Below are 23,682 nucleotides of genomic sequence, written 5' to 3'. Positions count from 1 at the left end.
TACGAAAGATTTAAAAAAAATACGGTTTACGTCTTGAACTACACAAATAATACAAGTACTTTTTACTGCACACAATTACAAAATACAAAAAAAAATTAAAAGACAAAATTTTTCAGGCAACTAAACTGTTTAATCAATAAAACATTTTGATTTAATTGATTGAATAAAATCTTTTTATAGACACGTATGTATATTTTTTGGTTAACAAATATTAACTTTTTACCGACTTCAAAAAAGGAGGAGGTTCTCAATTCGACTGTATGTTTTTTTTGTATATATGTTACGCGATAACTTCGGTATTTGTGAACCGATTTTCATGATTCTTTTTTGTTGGAAAGGGGGTACTTCCATAGTGGTCCCATTTCATTTTGAAGAAAATCATTCACCTCTAAGGTTGGCTGTTCACACATGAAGATTCAGTTTTGTAAATAGCGCCTAAATTTTACTTAGGAGCAAGTATTTTAATGGTTGATTTTGCTATTTCTTCAATTCAAGGCGTTTTTCTCTCAATATACTTTGAGTAGTGAGAACCGATTTTTATTATCTCCAGTGTCAAGTCCTGTATAGTGGCGAATTTAAGGATATTTCAATAAAACTTAGCAAATAGACGTAATTCCACGTACTTTTGAGGTCGGTTTTTTTAGTACTCTGTACTGAAATTATATATACATATTATTATATCGTACTCCGGCTTAATTTTTGAATGATAAAACTATAACTACATAAATAACAATAACAATTATCTTTAAACATTCTTTCATCACAAGACATGTATCGCACATGACAACTAACATAGTGTTATCTCAAAATGGCTTTATGTTATTTATTATTGTTATTTTACCTATTTAGTTTCAAAGCGACAGTGTTCTCCTGTCACTTTGAAATTAAATCGTTTAAGAATGACACATCAATATAACGAAATTTTGAAGTTAAATTATTAATATAACGCAATTTTTGGGATAATACTAGGTATGCTAGTTGTCAAGTGCGATATAGGTTTTCCGCTTTTATAATATTTACTAGTACTGAAAAAGACAATCATATATAACGATTTCAATATTTTCCTCGTCTTCAACATAAGAGCTTTAGTATTGCTGTTGTTAACGCCATTATGGTTTCTCCGAAACCCCCTCAAATCCCTTTTATGTGATGTGATACCTACTTTTATCTTTATCTAATCAAGAAGTCTTTTCTACGTCTTGTCACACACGCTTGTGTTTCATATTTCCTTCATTTTAATTTCTAATATAATGTTATAAGGTGATCTGTACTGGTGACTCCGTTACCAAAATCATTCTCATAACTAACCTAACACTTGATTATACTACGGTGTTACATCCTTCGGATTCAGTATTCACTATGTAGTCCACTTCTCAATGTATTAGGCATCGCATATGATTTTAGAGCCAATGCTTCCCTAGGTCCCTCCCAGATCTAGCTATGCAAACACAAACTTCATTAAAACTGGTTCAGCGGTTTAGGCGTGATTATGGCGTTATGATGAAGACAATTTCATCCAAACATCATACTATTCTATAAATGAATTTCTAACTAAATTATAACATTTTTATAAAAAAAGACCTCAAACGTTAGTGGAAGTTTATATTTATTAGCCAAATTTTACTGGAATCGGTTACCGGAAACTGCGCGAAACCGGATTCGTCCCCTAGTTTGGCACAAATCAAAATCGGTTCACAAATTGTGTAACATACACATAAAAAATGGAGTTGAATTTCCTTTTTGGAAGTCGGTTAAAAATAAAATCGCAAGTCCCAACGTTTATAAGTATAATTAGTATTATTAGTACTTAGTACGTTTTTAAGTCACTTTGCAATATCCTGACTGGAACATATGCCATATAAAATGTTATTATAAGATCTTGTAAATGTACATGTGCAATATGGAAATAAATTAATAAATACACTTCTTCGTACATACCCTATTTACAAAAAGCGAATGAAGGCCCTTCTTCACAAGTATCGTGGCATCCTCCTGTCTTGTGCCGTCTTCTTTGCTTCACTCCATGTCAGTCGAACAGTCGTGACTGGCTAAAGTATTGTATTATGTAACGTTTGTACATTATATTTTATATATCAATTGTTTGTAGGCAATAGGGGTGACCCCTGACTGAAGAAGCCGATCATGTTATATCATTATCCTATTTAAGAGCCAGGCTCTTGCCGGTGAAGTCTTTCTCCACTCCTCACTGTCCATAGTACTTTGTTAATTCTTTGGCCTCTTTATAGTTCTCTTTTACCGATCACCATTAATGGAATAGACCAACTGCGTTCCGGTTTCGAAGGGTACGGGTGCTGGTGAAATTACAGGCACGTGGGACTTGTCAACTTATGTCTCAGGGTGAAGGGCGCAGTGGCAGTGCCCCTCAGATCTTTGCGACTGTAACTATTATGGATGTATCGGTTACAACAACGGACATGACTTATTCGTCTCTTCATTTTGTATCATAGAAAAAAAATAATTAAAATAAATTTGAATCGTAATTTCGAGGGCAGAATCACACAATGTTGCCTAAATGTCCCAAATTTCAAACGATGACCTTTAAAATATTCAGCAAAAGCAAAGGATACTCGGAAAGAATTATTCCTCAGGGAACAACAAATACTCGAATTTATCTTAAACAAATACCTTCCTTGGGGGACAGTTAGCTTGATAAATGAGAGCCTGTTTTATTTATTTAGTTGGCCTATATACCCATTTATTTAATTTATCACTCGTTACGGACATTTGTTATTTTACCATTCAAACGTAAAAAAGCAACGTATGTTTATATACTTAGAGGTATGTCAGTGTAGGCTTATATATCTTTCCTTTAATAAATACCTCAAATAATTCTGGATACAAAAATCGAATAAAGACAATAAAAAAATCTTTTCATCCAACTGGCACGAACCAATGACTGTTGCCCCATTATAAAGCAGCAATCACACATATTTGACTCAATTGGCGTAACGGTAACCAAGTTGAGGCAACAGGCACTGGTTTGTAGCCGCTCACGCGATGCGCTCCTCCTACCGCAAAATGGCGGCTATTTGGTTTCGCAAATTAGAAAAGGATTCAGTTTAAATACCAGTTTTTATAAATAAAAATTATTATTCTGCACTGCTAAATAAATACCCTCCGTACTACCAACAAAAACATCTCATGAAATTACTCCTTCAAGTATAGTTTATAAACATTTATATTCAGGGTAAACTTAAAAAACGCTACTTAAGGTATGTTTTCAATAAGTAAACACCGAAATCACCAGCCCAAACACTAACACACACGATTGTTGTGACGTATTTTTGAAGTTGCTTATTTTTCTAAATGACAGACCCAGGCATTATAAACTTTATGGTTTGCTGGAGTAGTTACCAAAATAGCATTTAATATTAGTTCTTTTACCTGTTATAACTTCGATAGCCGATAAATCGGTATAAAATCATCACCGGCACCTCTAGGTGTAGTATGCGTCTACGGCTGCATGTATCGCGTGAGCGGCTAAAATAGTTTTTTTTAAATTGGTAACAGTAGAGCTCCTTGTGAAAAGGAGGTATTATCACTTTTTTTACTGCTGCCGTCAAGCAGTAATATGAGCATAACTTCGTTTTGGTTTGGAAGGGTAATGCTGGTGAAATTACAGGCACATGGGACTTTTTATGTCTCAGGGTGACGGGCGTAGTGGCAGTGCCCCTAAGATCTTTGCGATTTAAAGCTCTGAGTGGCACTGCAACTGTTATGGATAGGCGTGTCGCTTATCACCATGCTCACGACACACGTCTCGTCACTCGGTATTATAAAAAAAGTTTTCTTTTTTAGTTGCAAAACTAGATCACAATAATACTGCCAGTAAATGTTTGTAGCCTTTTGTTTTTTATCATTTGTCGAACTTCAACAAATAACTCATTAAATATATTTCTACTTATTTTAATATTATTTTCCAAGTTACCAGCACGATTTCATGGCAAATGTAATGTATAATGCTGTCGTAGAAAACCAAACGCAAATCCCAGTACGGTGTTTTGTAATCTCAGAACATCTAGAATCTTTCAGCTGTTATCAAGGCAAAACGTATTCGTATTCCAAAAATATAAAGGCGGTTTCATAAACACGTAATTTTAAGTTTTAAAAATTATTTTCATTTTTAATTTAGATCTCCTTATTATGCAACAGACGTTACTTATTTTTAATTAGCGCAAAAATAAAACAATTAGACAAGGTCGATATTCTTTTTGAAGATGGAAAAAACGGAATTTCGAGTATTCCGTCTCATATGCAATCAGAACACCAAAAGTTGTCAAATTATGATACAAACTTTTGCCACAACCCCGTATTCACGAGATTTGTCCACATTGAACTTATTTTTTATTTGCATCAAATGATGAAGTGATAGCTGAAACCGAGTCTTATTTTTCAGCTTGTCTTAATATATTTTTTGATGACTTGAACAAGCTGGTACATGCTGATTTAACGTAAACTTTTAGTAATGTATAAAGAGATTAGGTAGAAAAATAAACCATAATTTAAAAAATATATATATGTCGAGTTCTTAGGTTTTCGCGATTGTTACACATAGGAAATGAAACTATTATGAAACTATTAAGGAAAAAACAAATATACGCGGTTTAAATCCGGAAAAATAGTTTCATTTCCTAAAATATATATGTTTAAAATAAACACATTTAATTCGAGTATGATGGCTAGATAAAATTCTTTTCATCACACTTGCTTGTAAATAGTATGATTGCATGGGGGCTAAGTTGACTACATTGCCCCAAATAATACCCTCCGGCCTTTTTTCTTTCCATTACAGCCATTGTCGGTAAGGAGTTTCTTTTTGTTGAAAAACATGTAAGTGTCGCGGACGGTAAAAAAATACAAAACTCGAGTTACTAAAATTCTAATAGACCCTCGTTAGCAATTTCAACAGTGCATTGGTTTGAAATGGTAGAATGAGAAACCACACTATTGATATTGCAATTCGTGTGTAGTAATAATAACTCTTTCAAAATTAGAACTTATTAACTGCCGAACGGCTACCGTACTGATCTGCTACACAGAGGTCCCGGGTTCGATTCCCGAGGCGGCAGAAATGTTTGTACAACCTTTTTTTATTTTTTTCGTGACTTTGGGTGTAATTTGTGGTTGTAACCATGGCACCAGGGATGGTTTCTCTAACTGCGGGGCTATGAGTGCCTTATTTTCCGTTATTAAAAATTTTAAAATCTAAAATATATTTCCGTCTTAGCATATTTTTCAATGAGGGCAAAGAATTATTTGCAATTCATGAGCAGCTATAAAATTAAATAATACTAGATACGTCAAGGATGGATTTCTCAAAAGATATTTGCACACAATTTCATCATTATATATTCAAAAGCTTTCATACCATCATACAGTCCCTAGCACTCTAACTTACGTTCTAGGCATCGTTACCATTTTATATTTAAGGTAGCTAAGTAAATATTTTGTGAATGGGCTCGTGAAACGTGCTCCAGACTCCATTCTATATTTTATGTTGACATTTGAAAAAGCGATCCCTCGAGTTTCTTACTCATTCTTCTCAAGAGAATCTGCTTACTTAAGTAGTTAAGTTAGAAAACATGACATTTTCTAGCTCCTTGTGAAAGAGCTCGTCCAGGGAATTACTGCCACCTTACCTACTTCTGTAGCCAAGCAGAAGCTCAGCGTCAAATTACAGGCACATGGGACTTTTCAACTCATGTCTCAGGGTGACGGGCGCAGTGGCAGTGCCCCTCAGAACTTTGTTAAACTACACCTTCAAGTTCTGAGTGGTACTTCCAGACACACGAGGAGCAAGTTTTCGCGCAGGTCGAAGAGCGGAGTCCGTGGCGGCCGTCGCGCGGTCGAAGAGCGGACTCGGCGCCCGCGTAGACAAAAGACAAGCTAGTGCCTTCCACTTGGTATTATATAAAAAACAAAGTGATCCAGATAAAATGAATGTTATGGCAATTATGAAAAATGTAATGTATTTATCATACTTTTAAGCACAGCAGGACACAGTGGTAATGCCTCTCAGATCTTTGCGATGCAATGGACAGGCGTATTGCTTACCATCAGGTGCCGACTTGTTCGGCCCGCCACTTAGTATTATAAAAAAGTAAGGGTGCTGGTGAAATTACAGGCACATGGGACTTTTCAACTTACTTAACAGGAGCAGTTTCTGTGCCTATCTGGTCTATTAGATTTAAAGCGCTGAGCGGCACTGTAAGTGTCATGGACAGGCGTGACCACCGGGCACTTGTTCGTACCGTCACTTTGTATCATAAAAAAAATTCAAGCGTGATTACGACTCACGCTTGAATTGTATAATATAATACTGTTTTAACTTAATGATAATTGTGGTAGTCAGTAATTTCCTTGATTAATACATTATGTTCGTATATACGAGTATTTTTGTTGTTTGTTCTAATGTTGTCTGATATTTCTTCCCCGAAGTCGCAGAGTGTTAAAATATACGAAATTTTCATTTGGCTATACGCCATTGGCGTAAAACAATCCCTGCGGCAAAATTAAAGAAAAACAAAGCAGAAAAGCATTGCATTATGCAAACTTCTTGACAAAATTGTAAGGAAAGTTTTTTCTTAACAACAAAAGAGTAACTGTCAAAATGACTTCAATGAAAAGCAAGCCTGGAAAGAATACTGGCAATTTTTTTTTATAAGGGCTAGGGATATTGGCTAAATGGCTCCGCTTCACTAACAAGTTTTGCTTTTTAATTAAAAATGGGGAGAAATACGCCATGTTGGCCCAATGTTATTGAAATATACACATATTTCCGGTTTTTTAAATTATTATCAGGTACCTAGACGAACAAGTTGTGCACCTAGTGGTAATCATCATACCAACGCATAAAAACTGCAATGGGTAACCTATCACAAACTCGAATTTATTTTTTCCGAAATAATGGTTAATGCAATAAATATCAATTCTGAATGAAACATTTAAACCAATACAATAAGTATATTTACAGATATAAACATCTTGTCTCAGCAAATATAGACCATGTAAGCAAAGCCGCTTACCATATCTTCCAATCATGGATCGCTTATCCCGCCTTGAACTTTTTAAAAGACGCCTAAATTACGCTACTGAATTTTGGCGGACGATGTAAAAGGTTTAAGTGTGTTTTGTGTATATAAAATATAACCCAATAGTATCACGAATTTCAGAACCAAAAAAACTACGACACGTTCCCATATAGTCTGAATAATAAATAACTAAAGTACACCATTTTGGGATAACTTGTTACGAGGATATTTTTACGCAAGTGTCACGTATACACGTGGACGTATTTTTATATTTGACTTTACTTAAGGCTATGTAGCCTTCCTGGTCATAAACAACGCATTTGTATTTTGGTAACTTTCCAAATTAGGCACTATCATTTTCATTACTTATTAATAAAACTGAAACTAAATAATACATAAAGAAACCACTTATAGGAAGTAGTAGATCTTGTTTCGGTAATTCCAGGTACCTATGGCAATATCTTGACGACTTCGAAAGGGAGACGAGGGCTTTATCTGTAGGAGCAGACATGATAGCCCGTAGATTCGCTAGGTGCACACGTGAAGTGAAAATAGTATTATTTAGATCATTCTGCACCAACTTTTTTTATAACCTATGGACTAATTACAGCTGCTGCGCATTTGAAGCTCTTAGCGCCCAGTATAATAACGCGTTCAGGATGGTACTGCTGACCCGCTGCTGCAGAGCCTCGGGCATGTTCTGCGAGACGCGCGTTGACGGCTTCCATGCCGTCTGTATTCTGTGAATTATTAATACAAGTTGTTGATATTTATGAATTTCATAGTGTCTTGGTATTTTGCTGTAATACTGGCTAATTTTTTGCAATAAATAAATGAATTAAATAATTAATTAATGGATGGATGAATGAACAAATAAATAAATAAATCATGCGCAAGCGCGCCACCTCTATGGTGTGTAGGGTGTAGGCCAGTTCCAGTATCATCCTGAATATGATTGCGAACAGACTGGACACGCATACACGTCAGTCAATTATTTAAAATTAACCCCCAGTTTATAAACTACACAAATATGAGTCACGTAAAAGTTACTCGGAATAAATGGTTTAAAGTAATAATAAAAAAACAATATAATAATAATATAATAATAATAATAAATCTAAAAATTCAAAATTAATTTTTTAGGCCTTGGGAGAGGCGAGAGTTTAAAATAAATACGATAATAATAATAATAATATTATAATACTAATAATAACATTTTAATAATAATAACGCACACACTCAACATAGCCCCGCACTAGGGAAACCCTGTGTCGCGGGTGCCATGGACACACACATAGAAAACCACAAATTACGCCCAAACTCACGAGAGCAAATGAAATAACTATGGCCATACAAATATTTCTCCGGGCCCGGGAATCGAACTTGAGACCTCTGCGTGGCAGTACGGCATGGTAACTGTTCTGCCACAGAGGCAGTTAAATAACTCAATTTCGCGAAAAATGTCGATTACGTTGTTAATGATAAGGCATGCTGTATAGATGACAAGAGTTTTAATGCGTGTTGAGCTCGCGTTAACAAAACGCTTGTCATATAAACCGGCCCTTAATTTTATACACGAATATGTGTTACAAGACTGACTAATAGACGGCAAGTGAAACTCAAACTCAAATAAACTTTTCATCTGTAAGCAAATTACACTTGAAATCGGCCATATTGATTAAACTCTACTGCTCATTCGTAAAGCAGAATCCCTTGAGAAAAATGATTATGAAAGAACGGCGTAACTTTTTAACCGACCGAAACCGATTTTTTTTTCGTATGTATGTTACGCGGTAACTCCGGTATTTGTGAACCGGTTTCCATGATTTTTTTTTAATTTTGAAGAAAATCATCCACCCCTGAGGGTGGCTCAGCGCTATTTATAAAAAGGAATCTTCACGCATGAAGATTCATTTTTATAAACAGCACCTAATTTTTTTATAAGGAGCAATTATTTTAATGGTTGATTTTGCTATTCTCCAATTTAAGGCGTTTTTCTCTCTCAATATACTTTGAGTAGTTTGTGTCAAGTCTCGTACAGTGGTGAACTAGGGGATGAATCACGGTTTGCGCACTTTCCGGTAACCGACTCCAATAAAACTTGGTAATTCTACGTACTTCTGAGGTCATTTTTTTGTACATAAACATTTTTTTTATTATACCAAATGATGGGACAAACTAGTCGTGCACCTAGTGGTAATCGACACGCGCCTGTCCATAAGAGTTGAAGTGTCACTCAGAGATTTACATCTCAAAAATCTGTCACTTCCACTGCACCCGTCATCCTTAGACCAGTCATAAGTAGACAAGTCCTATATGCCTGTAGCCCTTCAAAACCGAAACGCAGTAATGCTCACATTACTGCTTGGTGGCAGAAATAAGTAAGGTGACATTCCTTTAAGAACTCTTTCACAAAAAGCTTAATTGCTACTACGTCATTTACAATCTGCATGAGCTAAACGGGTCACTACCACAAATTTTTGTCATCCGAGTACGCAGAAGCTGAATAATAATATTTTAAATTTTTATATTATAGTGTTTGTTTCTCTATAGTTTTGAAAATCGTGAATCTTATTATAGAAGCATCATTGCCCTTTGAATTAACTCAAAATTAAGAGATGGTAGCTGGTTACTTCACCGACAAGAGGCTAGATTTTTAATAAGAAGAGACTGATTAATGTAGAACCGCCTCCTTGCACAACCTATGTGCCAACAGATTTTGGCACCGTGAAAGAGATGAACGAAGTGGCGGTACTTTTGCTGCTTTATCCGTGACTGCGAATAGATGTGATTATCGCGATTGATTTTCTTAAATGTAACCTCATCGATCAAACAATTTCTCGACTTATTTGCCTATTGGTAATTAATATCAAAGATTTTATTGAGATTATTTCCTTATACCAGTACGGGTTTCAACCAAATGTTTTTCAAAACAATGTTTGTTGAAATAAATTCATTTCAAATCGACTAGTGCTACTGCCTCTGTGGCCGAACGGTTACCATGCTAGACTGCCACGCTGAAGTCCCTGGTTCGATTTTCAGACCGGAGAAATATTCATACAGCCTACATCTATTTCTCTCGTGAGTTTGGGTGTAATTTATGGTTATCTATGTGTATGTCTATGACACCCGCGATACTGGGTTTTCCTAGTGCAGGGCTATGAATGCGTGCGATATTATTATTATTATTATTATTATTGTCGTTGTCGTTGTCGTAGTCGTTTTCGTTGTCGTTGTCGTTGTCGTTGTCGTTATTATTATTATTTATAACAAATAACCATGTACCTATATAGCAGTACCTATACCTACATTGTATATTTGCATATATCGTCACTGGAAAGGCGAAAGTTCCAAAGCGCCATTTTGGCCTTTTTATCAGTTAGTAATTTCGCCTTTATAAATATATCTACATGAACTTATACTTAATAATAAATACTCGTATATATGTAGTTGTACCATTTTACCATATTTAAATATTCAAACTTTACAATCATTTTGTGCATTCCAAATAAAAGAAAAACCAACCAGCGTTGCCGCTTGTTGGTTTTGTGTTGTTGGTTGTTGGCTGTATGGATAGCCTCTAATGTTTTATGCATAAAATATTATTGAATAGGGTTCTCCTCAACATTTTAAAAGGGGCATTTTTATTAAAAGTGACTGCAGTAAATGAACGGAGTCACGTGATATGTTCGCATTACGCACTCCCCACAAATTAGAGTGCACGACCTTAGTGATGTATGAATGCCACGCATCACTATAAAATGATTTATTCATTTTTATAAGTCTACTTTTGAATACAAAGTAAACGTTAGTTTTGTAATATAATTCAAAGGTGACTTTATTATATAAACGTCAAAACTTCTGATATGAAGTCAAACAAAAGCCTCAAATATTTTTTTGTTATAACAACAAGGTAAAGAGCCCTTCCATATTTAAAAACAAGCAAGCATGACACGGGTTACGTCACCAGAATAGCATAAAATCCCAAAAAGTTCAATGGGTCAACCCCAGCCAGGGCTGCAGTTTAGTAACTGTGAAACCCTAACCAACCAAAGGGTGAACGTTACCAGCCTCTTTTCGAAATTTTATACGTTTACCAAAACGTATCTGGCTAGAAAATGTAACTTTTAATCATATGATACATACATTTCACGCCCTTTTCCCGTCGGGGTAGTCAGAGAATACAGCCTGCCATTGCGGCAACCCTGACACACACGTCTTTCTATTTAACATCATAGGACTTGCCAAGTTACGTCGCAGCTTAGCAGGCGCAGTGGCAGTATCCTTCAGATCCTAGCGACTTAAATTTATGAGCGGCACTGCTCTTGTTATGGACAGGTTACCACCAGTCGCACGACTTGTTCGTCCCGTCTCTTGCAATTTTATCATAAAAAAATGTTAGTACTTGTTATTCACTTTCCTACTAGGTTAAAAAATATGTATACAGTAAATGCATTGCTCTAAATTTACAAAGAAATTCAGTCCTCATTGTCTACATCAATTTAAAAAAAAACTTTCATTACAGTGGCACGATTTCCCCTAAGAATAGTGTATGTCATAGTCCACGAAACTGGCCCATTGCGAGTTTCGCTAACCTTCTTCAACTTGCATAATGATGTTTGCCTTTGCTGTTTAAACAAGTTATAATTACGTATATTTGTGGCAATGGGACCTGTAAAGAGCTCGAAGCGTGCGTTTGTTTTAAAAAACAAATATACGCTATTTAGATCTGAAAAAAAAACTCCTTCATTTCCTCACACTGACAAGGAGGGCAGAATAATTAGTAAATTAATCTAGATGATTTAAAAAGTCTCGACACAAGTTAACTACACTATTCATTTGAATCAACATAAAATCCACTTAATGTTATTCCCAGCCCTAGCAAAGACATACACGTCAATACATGTGACATTGTAAAGTAATGATTACGTTTCGGAAACTGACACATTCACCCTACCAAAAAGTCGTTAATTTTGTTTTAATGACGCTTAATTATACACACGTAGTGATTAATGTGTCCTTTGTATGTATTGTTCGAGTTTATGTTCTTCTATTCTGATGTTGTTTTATTTTCCTATATGGATTTTTTTTCGTAAATACAATTTTTTTCTGTATCAATTAACATTGAAAAGAGATCTCAAGAGATCAGTTAGACGAGTTATTGAACAATTATTTAGAAAAAGCAACCCTTCATTTTATTTTTTTAAATTAGATACTTTACTCAAAGCCCTTTTTAATAGCAATGTCTAATGCGTCGATTTTTTTTTGTTTCAGAATGAAAGCTAAAGGAATGGAGACGGTCGTCCAATATTTGCTGCTAGCTCTGGCTCTGACCTCAGTGCAAATATCCTATACTGAGAGCAGACTAAATGAAAAACGGAGGGATAAAACTGAAAGGCGGTATCACGCACCACAAAGTAAAGACAACATATGTGAAAGCACAGATAGAGATTCTAAAGTCCATTGCTATTGCGAGAGCACTGATGTAAAAACTGCAACAAGAGCAGATTGCTGGGTATTTAATGGTGGCATCGACGAATCAGACCCAATATGGAATAGCTTTAATTCTCAACCTTTTCTCGAAAAACTAACTTTCAACGTACGATCAGATGGAGCACTCAAATTTGTCCCATTACACGTCATACACCGCATGAAAAGGCTCCAAAAACTGTACATCCACTACGCAACGCTAAGCAAAATAGAAAAAAAAACATTCTCAAACATCACAACTTTGAGAGACATAACGCTAATGAACGACAAAATAACCGAGCTGGATTTCTCTGCATTCGCAAACCTCCCTTCACTCGTAAACTTAACCATAAAAGAGAATAAAGTAACAGAAATTCAGAGAGATGTTTTCGTCGATTTGCCAATGTTAAGGTATTTAGACTTGTCATTCAACAGTATTACATTGGCCCACGATGGTTGTTTTGAACATTTGACGGTCCTCAATGATCTGATATTGGAGAGCAATTCAATTACGGTGTTGACTAGAGACACTTTCCGGGGTTTAGGTAATTTAACGCGATTGGATCTACGGACGAACAAATTGTCTATGATAGGAGATTTGACTTTCGCGGAACTATGGAATTTAAATGAGCTGCTTTTAGACAATAATGAGTTGAAGTACTTATCTCAAAGGGCATTCGACGGGCTGACGATGCTCCAGAAACTATCTATGACAGGGAACAAGTTGAAGTCAATTAATGAAGGACTTTTGGAAGGCGTTCGAGGACTCGAGCTCCTGGATTTGAGGAACAATGAATTGGAATTCTTTACTTACGAAACAATTAAGCCGATTATAGACAACTTGAAAGTGAAGACGTCGGTACTTTATCTGAGTGGTAAGTTGAAACTTTCGTGTTACTTTGTGATTTTACACTTCTGAGGAAGAAAGAGCCTTGTTGTTGCCGATAACAAGAGAAAATTCAAGCTAAATAATTCTCATTTTGCTAACAGTTACTCGGTGTTAACGATAGTAATTTCGTATTAAAAAGAAACAGGTTAATAAAAATATCATTGTATAGAGGCATGTTTTATGGACAATTATAAATGTGTACATTTCTAGCTGAGAATTTAAATCATTATAACATCATGCACGTGGATGCCAAACAACAATAAATAGGTTAACATAACTTCAAGTACCAATTTTAATTTCCAACGTAAAAAACTCATAGACATAGATGCATTACAACTGTATTTAAGTACTCTTTGTTCACATTCAGCTATGGGAAGATAACTATATTCAAGGGCACACAATGCATTCCCTACTGGGTGGTGATCCCTTCGAAAGCACCCTTCGTATTAGGGACAATTAATGAGTGTTGCAATCCCCTTTATCAAGTCAACAATGGTATAATAACTCGATTTCGGACTGAATGGAGTTTTATTAAAAATCAGCCTTTTGACTACTATTATATAATATTGTGTATAGACATTCTAAGTTTCTCTTGATGTGGAAAGGTACAAGTAGTATGTTTTAAATTTTTTAAAGTTTATAACGTACATATTTACAGTACAGTACAGGATTCGTACTAGCGCCTTCAGCATACCATGCTGGACTGAGCGAACCAGCAGATCTTACGAATTTTTCTATGTGCTTATTGTAGATCTTTGTTTTTGGTTTTTGACGACTTTTTGTCGTAGTGCCATCAATGAGAAATCTAAGAAAGTTTTTCTTCATTCAGCCACTAGCGGCTGACTAGAGATGTAGCTTAATAATTGTAATATTAAGTTTATTTAATATCACCATGTTTTACTATCATGATATTAAACTAGTGGAGTAATTTCACAAAAAAAAATACAATCGAATATCATGATTGTAACACATCGTGATATTCAATAAACTTAATATTACAATAATATAAGACGGTTTAATCCAATATCCATCAGTCTCCAGCTATGGACAGTTTGTTTTCATAGTCCATAGCTGAGTTGGCGGGCCCCCCATGACCTTACTCGCCCTTTAACGACCTCCGGAGACTTTAAGGGTCTATTTAACCTTAATAATTAAACTAAGCACCGCGTGAAGAGGTTTACAGTATTAGAATTAACTTTTCATGACAAATTAATCTCTTTTCCCTTTCCTTCTTGCACAAGAGTTAGAATGTCTATATGAATATTATTATTATTTTTACAAAAATCGACGTCCTATTCATACATGTCTTCTACGTCGTGGAAATCAGTATCTCATTTTCTCATGATATGATTATCCTTTGGCGCGTGTTTCGGATTTACTATTATTAATGCTATTGTGCGATATGGTGTTAGTTTGTTTGTCAAATGGACTAGTAAAGTAAATAAAATAACATGAAAATACCGTGTACCGTGCGTGCAAGATTGAATCATAGGAATTGTGGGAACAATGGAAGTGCTTTCTGAGACTAGAATTCGAATCTGGGCTAGCACCTCCGAGTTGTTCGGAATTTATGAGCGAAATTTAATTTAATTAGAAATTTACCATGAGCTTGAGGTGAAGGAAAACGTGATGAAACCTGCACGTTGAAGAAGATTCACAGCCCTTGTAAAACGTGAATTCTCCAACCGGCATTTTATTTTATTTTATTTATTTACTTTTTACTTATTACGACACACCAATTATAATAATTGAAGAAACATGATTAACAACTTAAAAATGATCTTATAAGATATTTAGGTACTTACCCTTTTAAGCATCCCTTTTCACAATAACGCAAAAGTTCTGACGATATTCCTGTGCCGCAAACAAGTGACATTCAGGGTTGGTGGCACGGAGAGAATTGACAGGAACAGGAACAGGGGGCACGCTACGGTTCGGGACTACGGGGTGGTAAACAACTTGTATCTTCTACTGCAGTGATAGTTGTTAGGCATTGGGTCATCGTAGCGGACGATGGCCTAAACCCTTGCCTGAGAGGAGACCCGTGCCTAGCAGTGGGACGTATAAATGGGTTGATGATGATGACGATAATAAAACCTACATTATTAGTCTTTCGTGAAAGATACGGAATTGCGTTCTCGGACTACGATAGGCTTGGTAGTAGTTGGTGAACGATGTTGTACTGAAATTTTTCGGTTACATCCATTGACTTACAAATAAATGGACGACGGGTCTAATACAAAAACCACGTAAAAAATGTTCCAAGTCAACCTATTCGAAATTTAAATTGTAATGTCATCGCAGTATCGCGCTGTCAGTCGAACAAATGAAGACTAAAGCGGAGTTTGGCGCTCTGTATACGATTTTAGCGCCTTACAAGTGCGGACACTTTTTAGCGCGGACCCGACGTCCATATAATTGTAAGTCAATGGTTACATCAGACTTTCATAGAAACAATTCGATTGGTGTTTGAAGGTACACTTAACATTCTAAAACCCAGTAAAATACAATGAGAAAAACGCTAAATGTCCAATGTACGTTTAAAAATGTAATAAATATAATTATTATGCTTCTGGTCCAAGCTAGTAAAGCCATCAATGTTGTACGAAAAACATATTTTTCTTATAAGCCATATAGCGCTAAATTTGAATTCGATATTTTATTTACAATGACTGAGCGTTTATGTAATCATAGGAATACTATTATCTGGGTTTGAATCATTTCACGTATTATGTACATTTTGATGTACACGGGGCCTTAGGAGGTTAATATGAATGGTGTCGAACAATTTTTTACTTCATCCATCTGCTAGTTTGCCTGTTTGTATATCAGAAAAAAAAAACAATATATTGACAACAATTTATCTTCCGAAAATCCCCCAAAAAGTCGAACAACACTTAAACACCCCAATTCCGTGCGCGGAAGCGGTTAGGTGCGGCAAGCCTCAATTAAAGTTATTTATTGCCAATGCATAAATGCCCCTTGAATTGTTCATAAGCTCACTATAAACGTTATATCGACCTGTTTCTTGAATGGAAATATGGATGGTTTTTCTACTTACTTGCTCATTCCGCTGGCTGAGCGACACAAAATGTGTCCCGGCCTCCGAAACGAGATGATAGTTTTTTAGAGCCTGCACTAACTACTAAGTTTTTGTCGTTTTACGTGCAGTTTCATTTTTCAAATATACTTGATTTACTTGAAGGAGAAGAACGTGATAAAACCTGCACGGTCAAATAACTCTTTGAAAATATCTGAAGTTTCCAAACCTCCCGGGTAACTGTAGTAACTGATGAATGAAAACTTTGTGGTTTAATCACCTAACGATGAGCTAACAAGCTCGACACTTAAATTAACTTACATTCACTGTAATATTAATTAGTTCTCGAGTATATGTTAAGATTTAATTAAGCACTATAGATATTATACTACAAATCAAGATAGTGTCTCTTTAAAACAGTTTTGCATTTCTTGGCACCACCTTCAATGTCACTTAGCACTGTGCCTGTAGATAGTCCGGCCTGCGCATTCCATATACATTGTTGTAGCCTGGCAAAATATATGTTGGTATGTATGAAAGCGAGCGCAATTGTTCATTCGTTTTGGCAGATTGTGTTTGAAATGATCGTATTCCTGATACGAATAGCATTTTTGTTTTCTAAAATACATTTAAAACTCTACAGTAACGTATTGCAAGCAGATGTAGAGCGTACGTATTTATACCGCCAAGCAGTAATGTGAGCATTACTGCACATCGAAGGCACATGAGTAACCGCCAACGTAATTATAGGTAATGGCGGTGGGTGGACAGGCTTTTATATCGCCACGTTTAACATCGGCTTTACGCTGATTTTCAAATTCGTGGACTTGCCTCTTCACAATCCCCCGCTATTCAAGGCGCAGTGTTGCCAAATTTAGTCTATTGATCAATTGATTGCCAAAAATATGTTTGTTTTATTATTCCAATGAAAGTCCCCATCTATTTACGCAATGTTCTCTTATTGCATTTGTCAAAAAAGTGAGGTACGTGACGACGCGCTTCGCCGAAGCTGAACTTGGCTACGCCAATTTTTCTTCCAAACATCGTTTCGTACAACTCACGCATTTTCCACTAAGCGACTAGTCGCAGGCGGTTGGCCTCCGCGACTCTGAAATACGAGTAAAGCTAGCCGCTACGGCTGCGATCGTTCGCGACTAGTTGCTTATTAGAAAGAGTGCCACTTTACGAAACGGACGTATTATGTAATTTTGACGAGAATGAATTGTCGACATTACAACATGGAACTTGAAACTCTGAATCAAACTATGTCTATAACTTTTTCATTTAAAATTTTAAGTTAAGTCATTTCGTACTTTAAGGTTTCTAATGTCACTATTATTTATATAGTTTCCTATACAGTACATAATTTCGCGTCCGTTTTAATTATTTTTTTATATTTGCGGAAACGGATTCCAAAAAATGTTTATTGATTAATCTATATGCACATTAGTTATTAAGTAGAAAAAGTAACATTCCGACAAAAAATAGGGTATATACTTTTGCATGAAAATAAGTTTATGTAATTATTTTATTTATTTAAATAAATCGATTTTTATGATTATGTTGTGTATATACCAAATCTTTGAAGGAAGTTTCATGGATTGATAAAGTGTGCTGAATAGACTTATTATTGTGACGGCTCTGAAGTTGCGCTCTGTAGGGCTAGCACAGTAGGGCGCGACTTGCGCGAGAACAACATAAGGCGCGATATACTGCTATTCTCGCATAGAGATCTCGCGCTTTATGTCGCTCTCGCGCAAGTCGCGCCCTTTCGTGCTAGCACTACTGGACACATTCCTTCAAAAAAGTATACCTTTTTGATGGGCATTACACTAACGCCATAATGTAGCAATTGCGGCGTCTGTGAGGACATTTACCACGTTTTGACGGAATGTGTTGGGACCGAGAGACTCAGGAGACAGTAGGACAGTATGATTAACATACGACAGACTGGGTGGTGTAACAATATACTGGCCGTTCCGTCGTCGAACGATGCCAAGATACTGTACAAAATATACTTAGATAGTCTTAATCTAGGTCAGATGTATAAATTAAATAGCATTCCGGAGCGACTTTAGCATTAACCCACACGATAAAGCTCCTTAAATTTAGATTCACGAGGCTTGACAACTCTATTAAAACACATTATAAGTAATATTCTGTAGGTGAGAGATAAAGGAAGTTAAGTATTTCATTTGGAATTAGATGTATTTACAAAAATGCTTTAGGATGCAAATTTTTTTTATGGTACAAAATGTATGCGAGACGCATGCCCATAACACTCGCAAAGCCTCTCAGAGCTTTAAATCGCAAATATCTCAGGGGCACTGCCACAGCGCTCGCCACCCTGAGACATAACTTGATAACTCCCGTGTGCCTGTAATTTCACCAGTACCCTTACCCTAAAACCAGAACGCAGTAATGCTCACATTACTGCTGGCAGAAAAAACGTAAAATTCTTCCCTGAGCGAACTCTGTCACAAAGAACAGATCTACTGGGATATTAAAGTCCTATCGTCGTTTGTTTTTTACCTTAAGACTGATTTTAAAAACCTAATTAAGGTCTTCATTCACTTTAAATCGGTATGTAGTAAAAAAATACTATTTGGTACTTAAAGCCTTTACCTCTCACCTAAAGATATAAAAATAAAGATTACAATTACCGCCTACAATGAATAACTGTAAAAAGTAAATAAACTTAAAAAAAAACAAATAATGCAAATACTTAGTTATAGCACATTTTAGTGCTTTCGTAAAAGCACTAGAATGTGGCTTTTAAAAATATTCACCGACCGTCATAAAATTTACATTCCATTACGTGGCGCAATGCAATAAAATCAATAATTTTTCTTGCAGGCAATCAACTAAGCTGCGACTGTCGTCTATCCTGGGTCCAAGTTCTGCGGAATGAAACAAAAAGCGAACCACTAATACAAGCTCTTGACGATGTAACATGTGCTATGAAAACTATTGAAACAAATGACGTTAGCATTGACAATAAAAACGCCCTAGGAGACGAATTTCAGAAGGACACTGAAGAAATTCTTACCAAAGAAACTATTATTATGGAGCCTACAGAAATTGATCAAGTAGTATTAGTAAATTTGCCTGTTGATACTTTACCTTGTCCCAGTGAATTAAACGGTGAAGATTCACTTATGTTGTCGTCTAAAGACGAAAATTATTGGCGTAGTCCTTCCAGAGCCACAGTTGTGTCTAGTTTCGGACTAGTATTAAACATTGTTCTTGCAATGGTAGTTTAGAATGATGAAATAGCTGGTTTTGGGAATGTTTAGAGAAAAAGTTTATTCGGAACTATTTAAAGAGGGGATTCGCTTAATGTAATGCGATTTCGTATAGCAGAGCAAAATCAGATTTGCGAGATTTTATTGATTGAAATTATTTTTTTTTTAATGTCACTTTCCAGAGCATATTATGCTTTTAAGGGTGGAAAGCAGTAAGACACTTAATTTATGTCTTGATCTTTTAACTCGGTTGTGCAATTCATTGCTCAAAAATTACGACAATATCATAATTTGTAAAAATATAAAGCAATATTTTCTTGGAAATTACACTTTATAACAACGTCGCAAGAGCAGAAACTTCTAAGCGCATCCAATATTGAAAAGACGTTACAATGAATTTTGAATATAAATATCAAACAAGACAAAATTAAAAATCTTCTTAGATTCTTTTCATGCAAACTTTTAATTTAAGAATTCATTCTATGAATGAAGGCATATAATATAAATTATTTCGAATTGATAATTTGGTTATGGCTCCTTGAAACAAAATGTGTATAAAATTTTCATTTTTGGGTTTGTAATTTCTTAACAAAACGCTTCTAAAATAAACTCACTCAACTTTTGTGTTACGAATTTAAAAAAAAATGTATTTTACACACAAACCACCAGGTTTGACTCAGTAAGCGAAGACTACGGGTCGCCAGACATATTCGTAAGCGTAAAAGTGATAAAACTACATATTTCATTCATTTCAATATATTTGAAGACTATACATATTTTATATTGCACAAGAAAACAAATTCTGTTGTAATTTCAAATTGTGGAATGGACAAAACCCGATTTGAAAGTTCAAAAAATTACTGAATGTAAGTAATAAATATATATTCTCGTGTATAACTGGATCCATAAATATTGTGTATAAGTAAAAATAATCATATTGTCCGCAATAAGATCCATTCGGTTTCTTTTTTTCAATTTTCAAAACGTGTTTTCTCAATTCTAAAATTTTAGGCTACGGCTGTATTTCATTTCACCTGGGATATACATCCCTTTTTATTGTAATTGTGCCGTATTGTTTATCCCTGGTCTCAATTTATTAGTAACTTCCTTTTGAAGGCAGGTTTAGTACTAGAAATCAAATAACTGTTACTTTATTGACTGTTAAGCTCAATGGGAAATGAAACTATTTTTCCAGATTTAAATCGCGTATATTTATTTTTTCAAACAAATATACGCGATATATGTTAAGCTCAATTTACAATACCGCAGGAAGCCAATTTTTGTAACCATATCATAATGAAATTTATTTCAATGGTGTAACGTATAAACTAGACTAGATTAGACTTCTCGCGCAGTCTCAATTCCCCCTAACGTATCGTATCTAGTTTGTACATTACACAATTGAAATATAGTCCATTATGCTATGTTCAATTTTATAACAAAACTCCGCTTCCATTCCGTTGCGCGGCAATCTAATTTGAGCCTTACCGCTAATAAATCGCTTAGTCGATCCAAATGTTCGAAACCGCTGCTTTATTCCCATAGTCCATTTTTTTTTTATTTCGTATCCTCGAAAGGTTGTCTGCTAACAAATTACGACCTTATACACAAAAGATATTAATTCAATTAGTATTTAAGGGTACCTAAGTACGTCTTCATTTATTTATCATTATAAACATTTATATGGTATAAAAAATGTACGTGTAGTATATGTACGTGACTCACCTCGCCCTCTTCCTAGACAATCACAGCGAGTTGCAAAAAACAACTTCGAGACTTGTTAACTGATGGTGGATTCATGGTATTGTACTTGTTAAGCTCTTGTAGGTTGTCTCGATGATAAATGTAAACAAATATTTTATTTACAAAGAGCAATCCCTAGAGTTTCTTGCTTCTTAGGGGAATCTGCCTTAATTAACGAGCAGGAGAGTTTCATTAATATGGCGATTTCAAAAGTATTTTGAAACCTTTGAAATAAAAATATTTGAGCTCAAGTTTGATGAAGCATTGCACTTAATAGTCGTTGTGCAGTTGGGTGGCGTTAGCCCATAGAATTAATCGTGACAGGTTGACGTTTCACTTGTCGCTTGCCTTTAGTCATTTATGCAATTGGGCGATAGTCAATGGAGTTTATTCTAAAAAATTTAAGTCTCATTGGCGCTTACGCCTGGTCCCTACATCGCATTATTTCCCAAATTCGATCGCATTTTCATTTATTACATTGGTAGAGTCTCACCATGAAATGTATCACGATAAACATATAAACAGGGCATCCGACGGCTATAACGACGTAAAATTGTTTCATTTATGTATAATAATCGCGAAACCCTAAGAAATCGATAGTACCTCAATTCAAAGGAATATTCTTTACAAAACCTCTGAATGCATAAATAATTACTTACTTTAAAAAATGAAACAATAATCTCAACATTGCCCCGCACTAGGGAAACCATGTGTCGCGGGTGCCATGGACATACACATAGACAACCACAAATTACACCCAAAGAAAGAAATAAACTAGGCTTACAAATATTTCTCCCGGCCCGGGAATTGAACCTGGGACCTCTGAGTGGCAGTCCGACATGGTAATCGTTCGGCCACGGAGACAGTTATAAAACAATGTATCTATGAAACAACATATCCCTCAAAATAACATTTTTGCTTTTTAACATATCCTTTTTTATGAAGATCACAGGTTTCGTGTTTGAAAGTAAACATAACACTAAGTGATTTCCTCACTTTTAAATGGTATTTTGACTTACAGTTACTTACATGGGAGGTATCGATATATTGTATTAAATTACTTTCCCCCCGTATCCTATAGCCGTAGATTAACTTGTATAATACAAGAAAAGAGGCTATTTGCGCTACATATTACACTAGGAACTACTAGACGTTCGTTTCTTATCTATTTTATTTGGTAAAAGAAGCTATATCTTCTTTGGCTGCGTAATAAGGTAATGTATGTGGGGTACATGTGGTGCGCAACTAGAGACATTGGCGCCTATTTTGCATGTGGTATGTGGGGTATATAATCCGCATTTTCCCCAAAATCGAACGATTAAGTAGTTTATAAGAATGAAGACTGGTTAAGATATATAAATTATTTCTAATAACTCTGTAATAAACCCAGTGAAGTAAAGAAATAATTGGATATGTATTGAGTGTAATAAGTTTCCAGTAATGTTTTCTTACGACAAATTAATTAGTCGCACCGTATAACTACGTTAGGTTATAAATAGTATTAATATTAATTTAATCGTATAAATTAATTTTCAAAGTTAACCAAAAGTCGAAATAGGTGATTGTAAATATATTAAATAAGACTTATTAATTTGTAAGAATTATAAGTATGAATACACTTTTCGAATGATTGGATTCTGTTGTTTTAATGATTTTCCATAATCCTTTGCAGTGTACGCAGCATAGATGACATAAATGACACTTAAAAGCGCAATAACGCTTATATATACATAATATAGCAATACTTGCGCCTAAACAATAGGCTACTCCAATAGAGTACCACAAGGTACGGTCCTGGGCCTACTGCATCGCCTTCTCTGGATCTTCGCTAGATTACTAGTCGGGTTAGAATCATAAAAAATAATAATTGATCCACCTAACATTTGTTACAACAACAACATTTATACTTAAGGACCCCTGAAGTGTATTTAACTTTTCTACGACCAAACGAAATGGCAACTACTTGAACAATCACGTCTTGAAGAGGTTTGTAATATTATACGTAGTTACTGAATAATTAAGGGACACGTAGTTTTACCATATTTCATCTTATCGTATCGATGGCACACACTGTACACCCAGGTCTTGCGTAACAATGATAGAAACGCTCAGTCCGCATGGATTTAGTAGAAGGAATAAAGGAATAAATAACAAAGTAGGGAAAAGATGAAGAAAAAGGAGAAGAAATGCTGTAACAAAACAATGGTATAAAAACAGGTACAATAATATAAAAACACTCCCTAC

General features: G+C 35.3%; 1 protein-coding gene across 1 annotated transcript in view; it reads left to right on the top strand.

The window, feature by feature from the left end:
- LOC113239676 (connectin-like) overlaps nucleotides 1–19,828 on the top strand; it is a 60,994-nt gene extending 41,166 nt beyond the window's left edge. Inside the window, exons 2-3 of the mRNA XM_026476759.1 lie at nucleotides 12,327–13,396; nucleotides 19,307–19,828. Coding sequence (XP_026332544.1) covers nucleotides 12,328–13,396; nucleotides 19,307–19,713 — 1,476 coding nt within the window. The 5' untranslated portion in view covers nucleotide 12,327 and the 3' untranslated portion in view covers nucleotides 19,714–19,828. The remainder of the gene's footprint in view (nucleotides 1–12,326; nucleotides 13,397–19,306) is intronic.
- The last annotated feature ends 3,854 nt before the right edge of the window (nucleotides 19,829–23,682 follow it).

The sequence above is a fragment of the Hyposmocoma kahamanoa genome, unplaced genomic scaffold (assembly GCF_003589595.1).
Source record: "Hyposmocoma kahamanoa isolate Upper Pololo Valley unplaced genomic scaffold, ASM358959v1 114, whole genome shotgun sequence".
Lineage (NCBI taxonomy): Eukaryota > Metazoa > Arthropoda > Insecta > Lepidoptera > Cosmopterigidae > Hyposmocoma > Hyposmocoma kahamanoa.
Note: the sequence above shows the minus strand (reverse complement) of the source record. Positions and strands in the feature narration are given on the sequence as shown.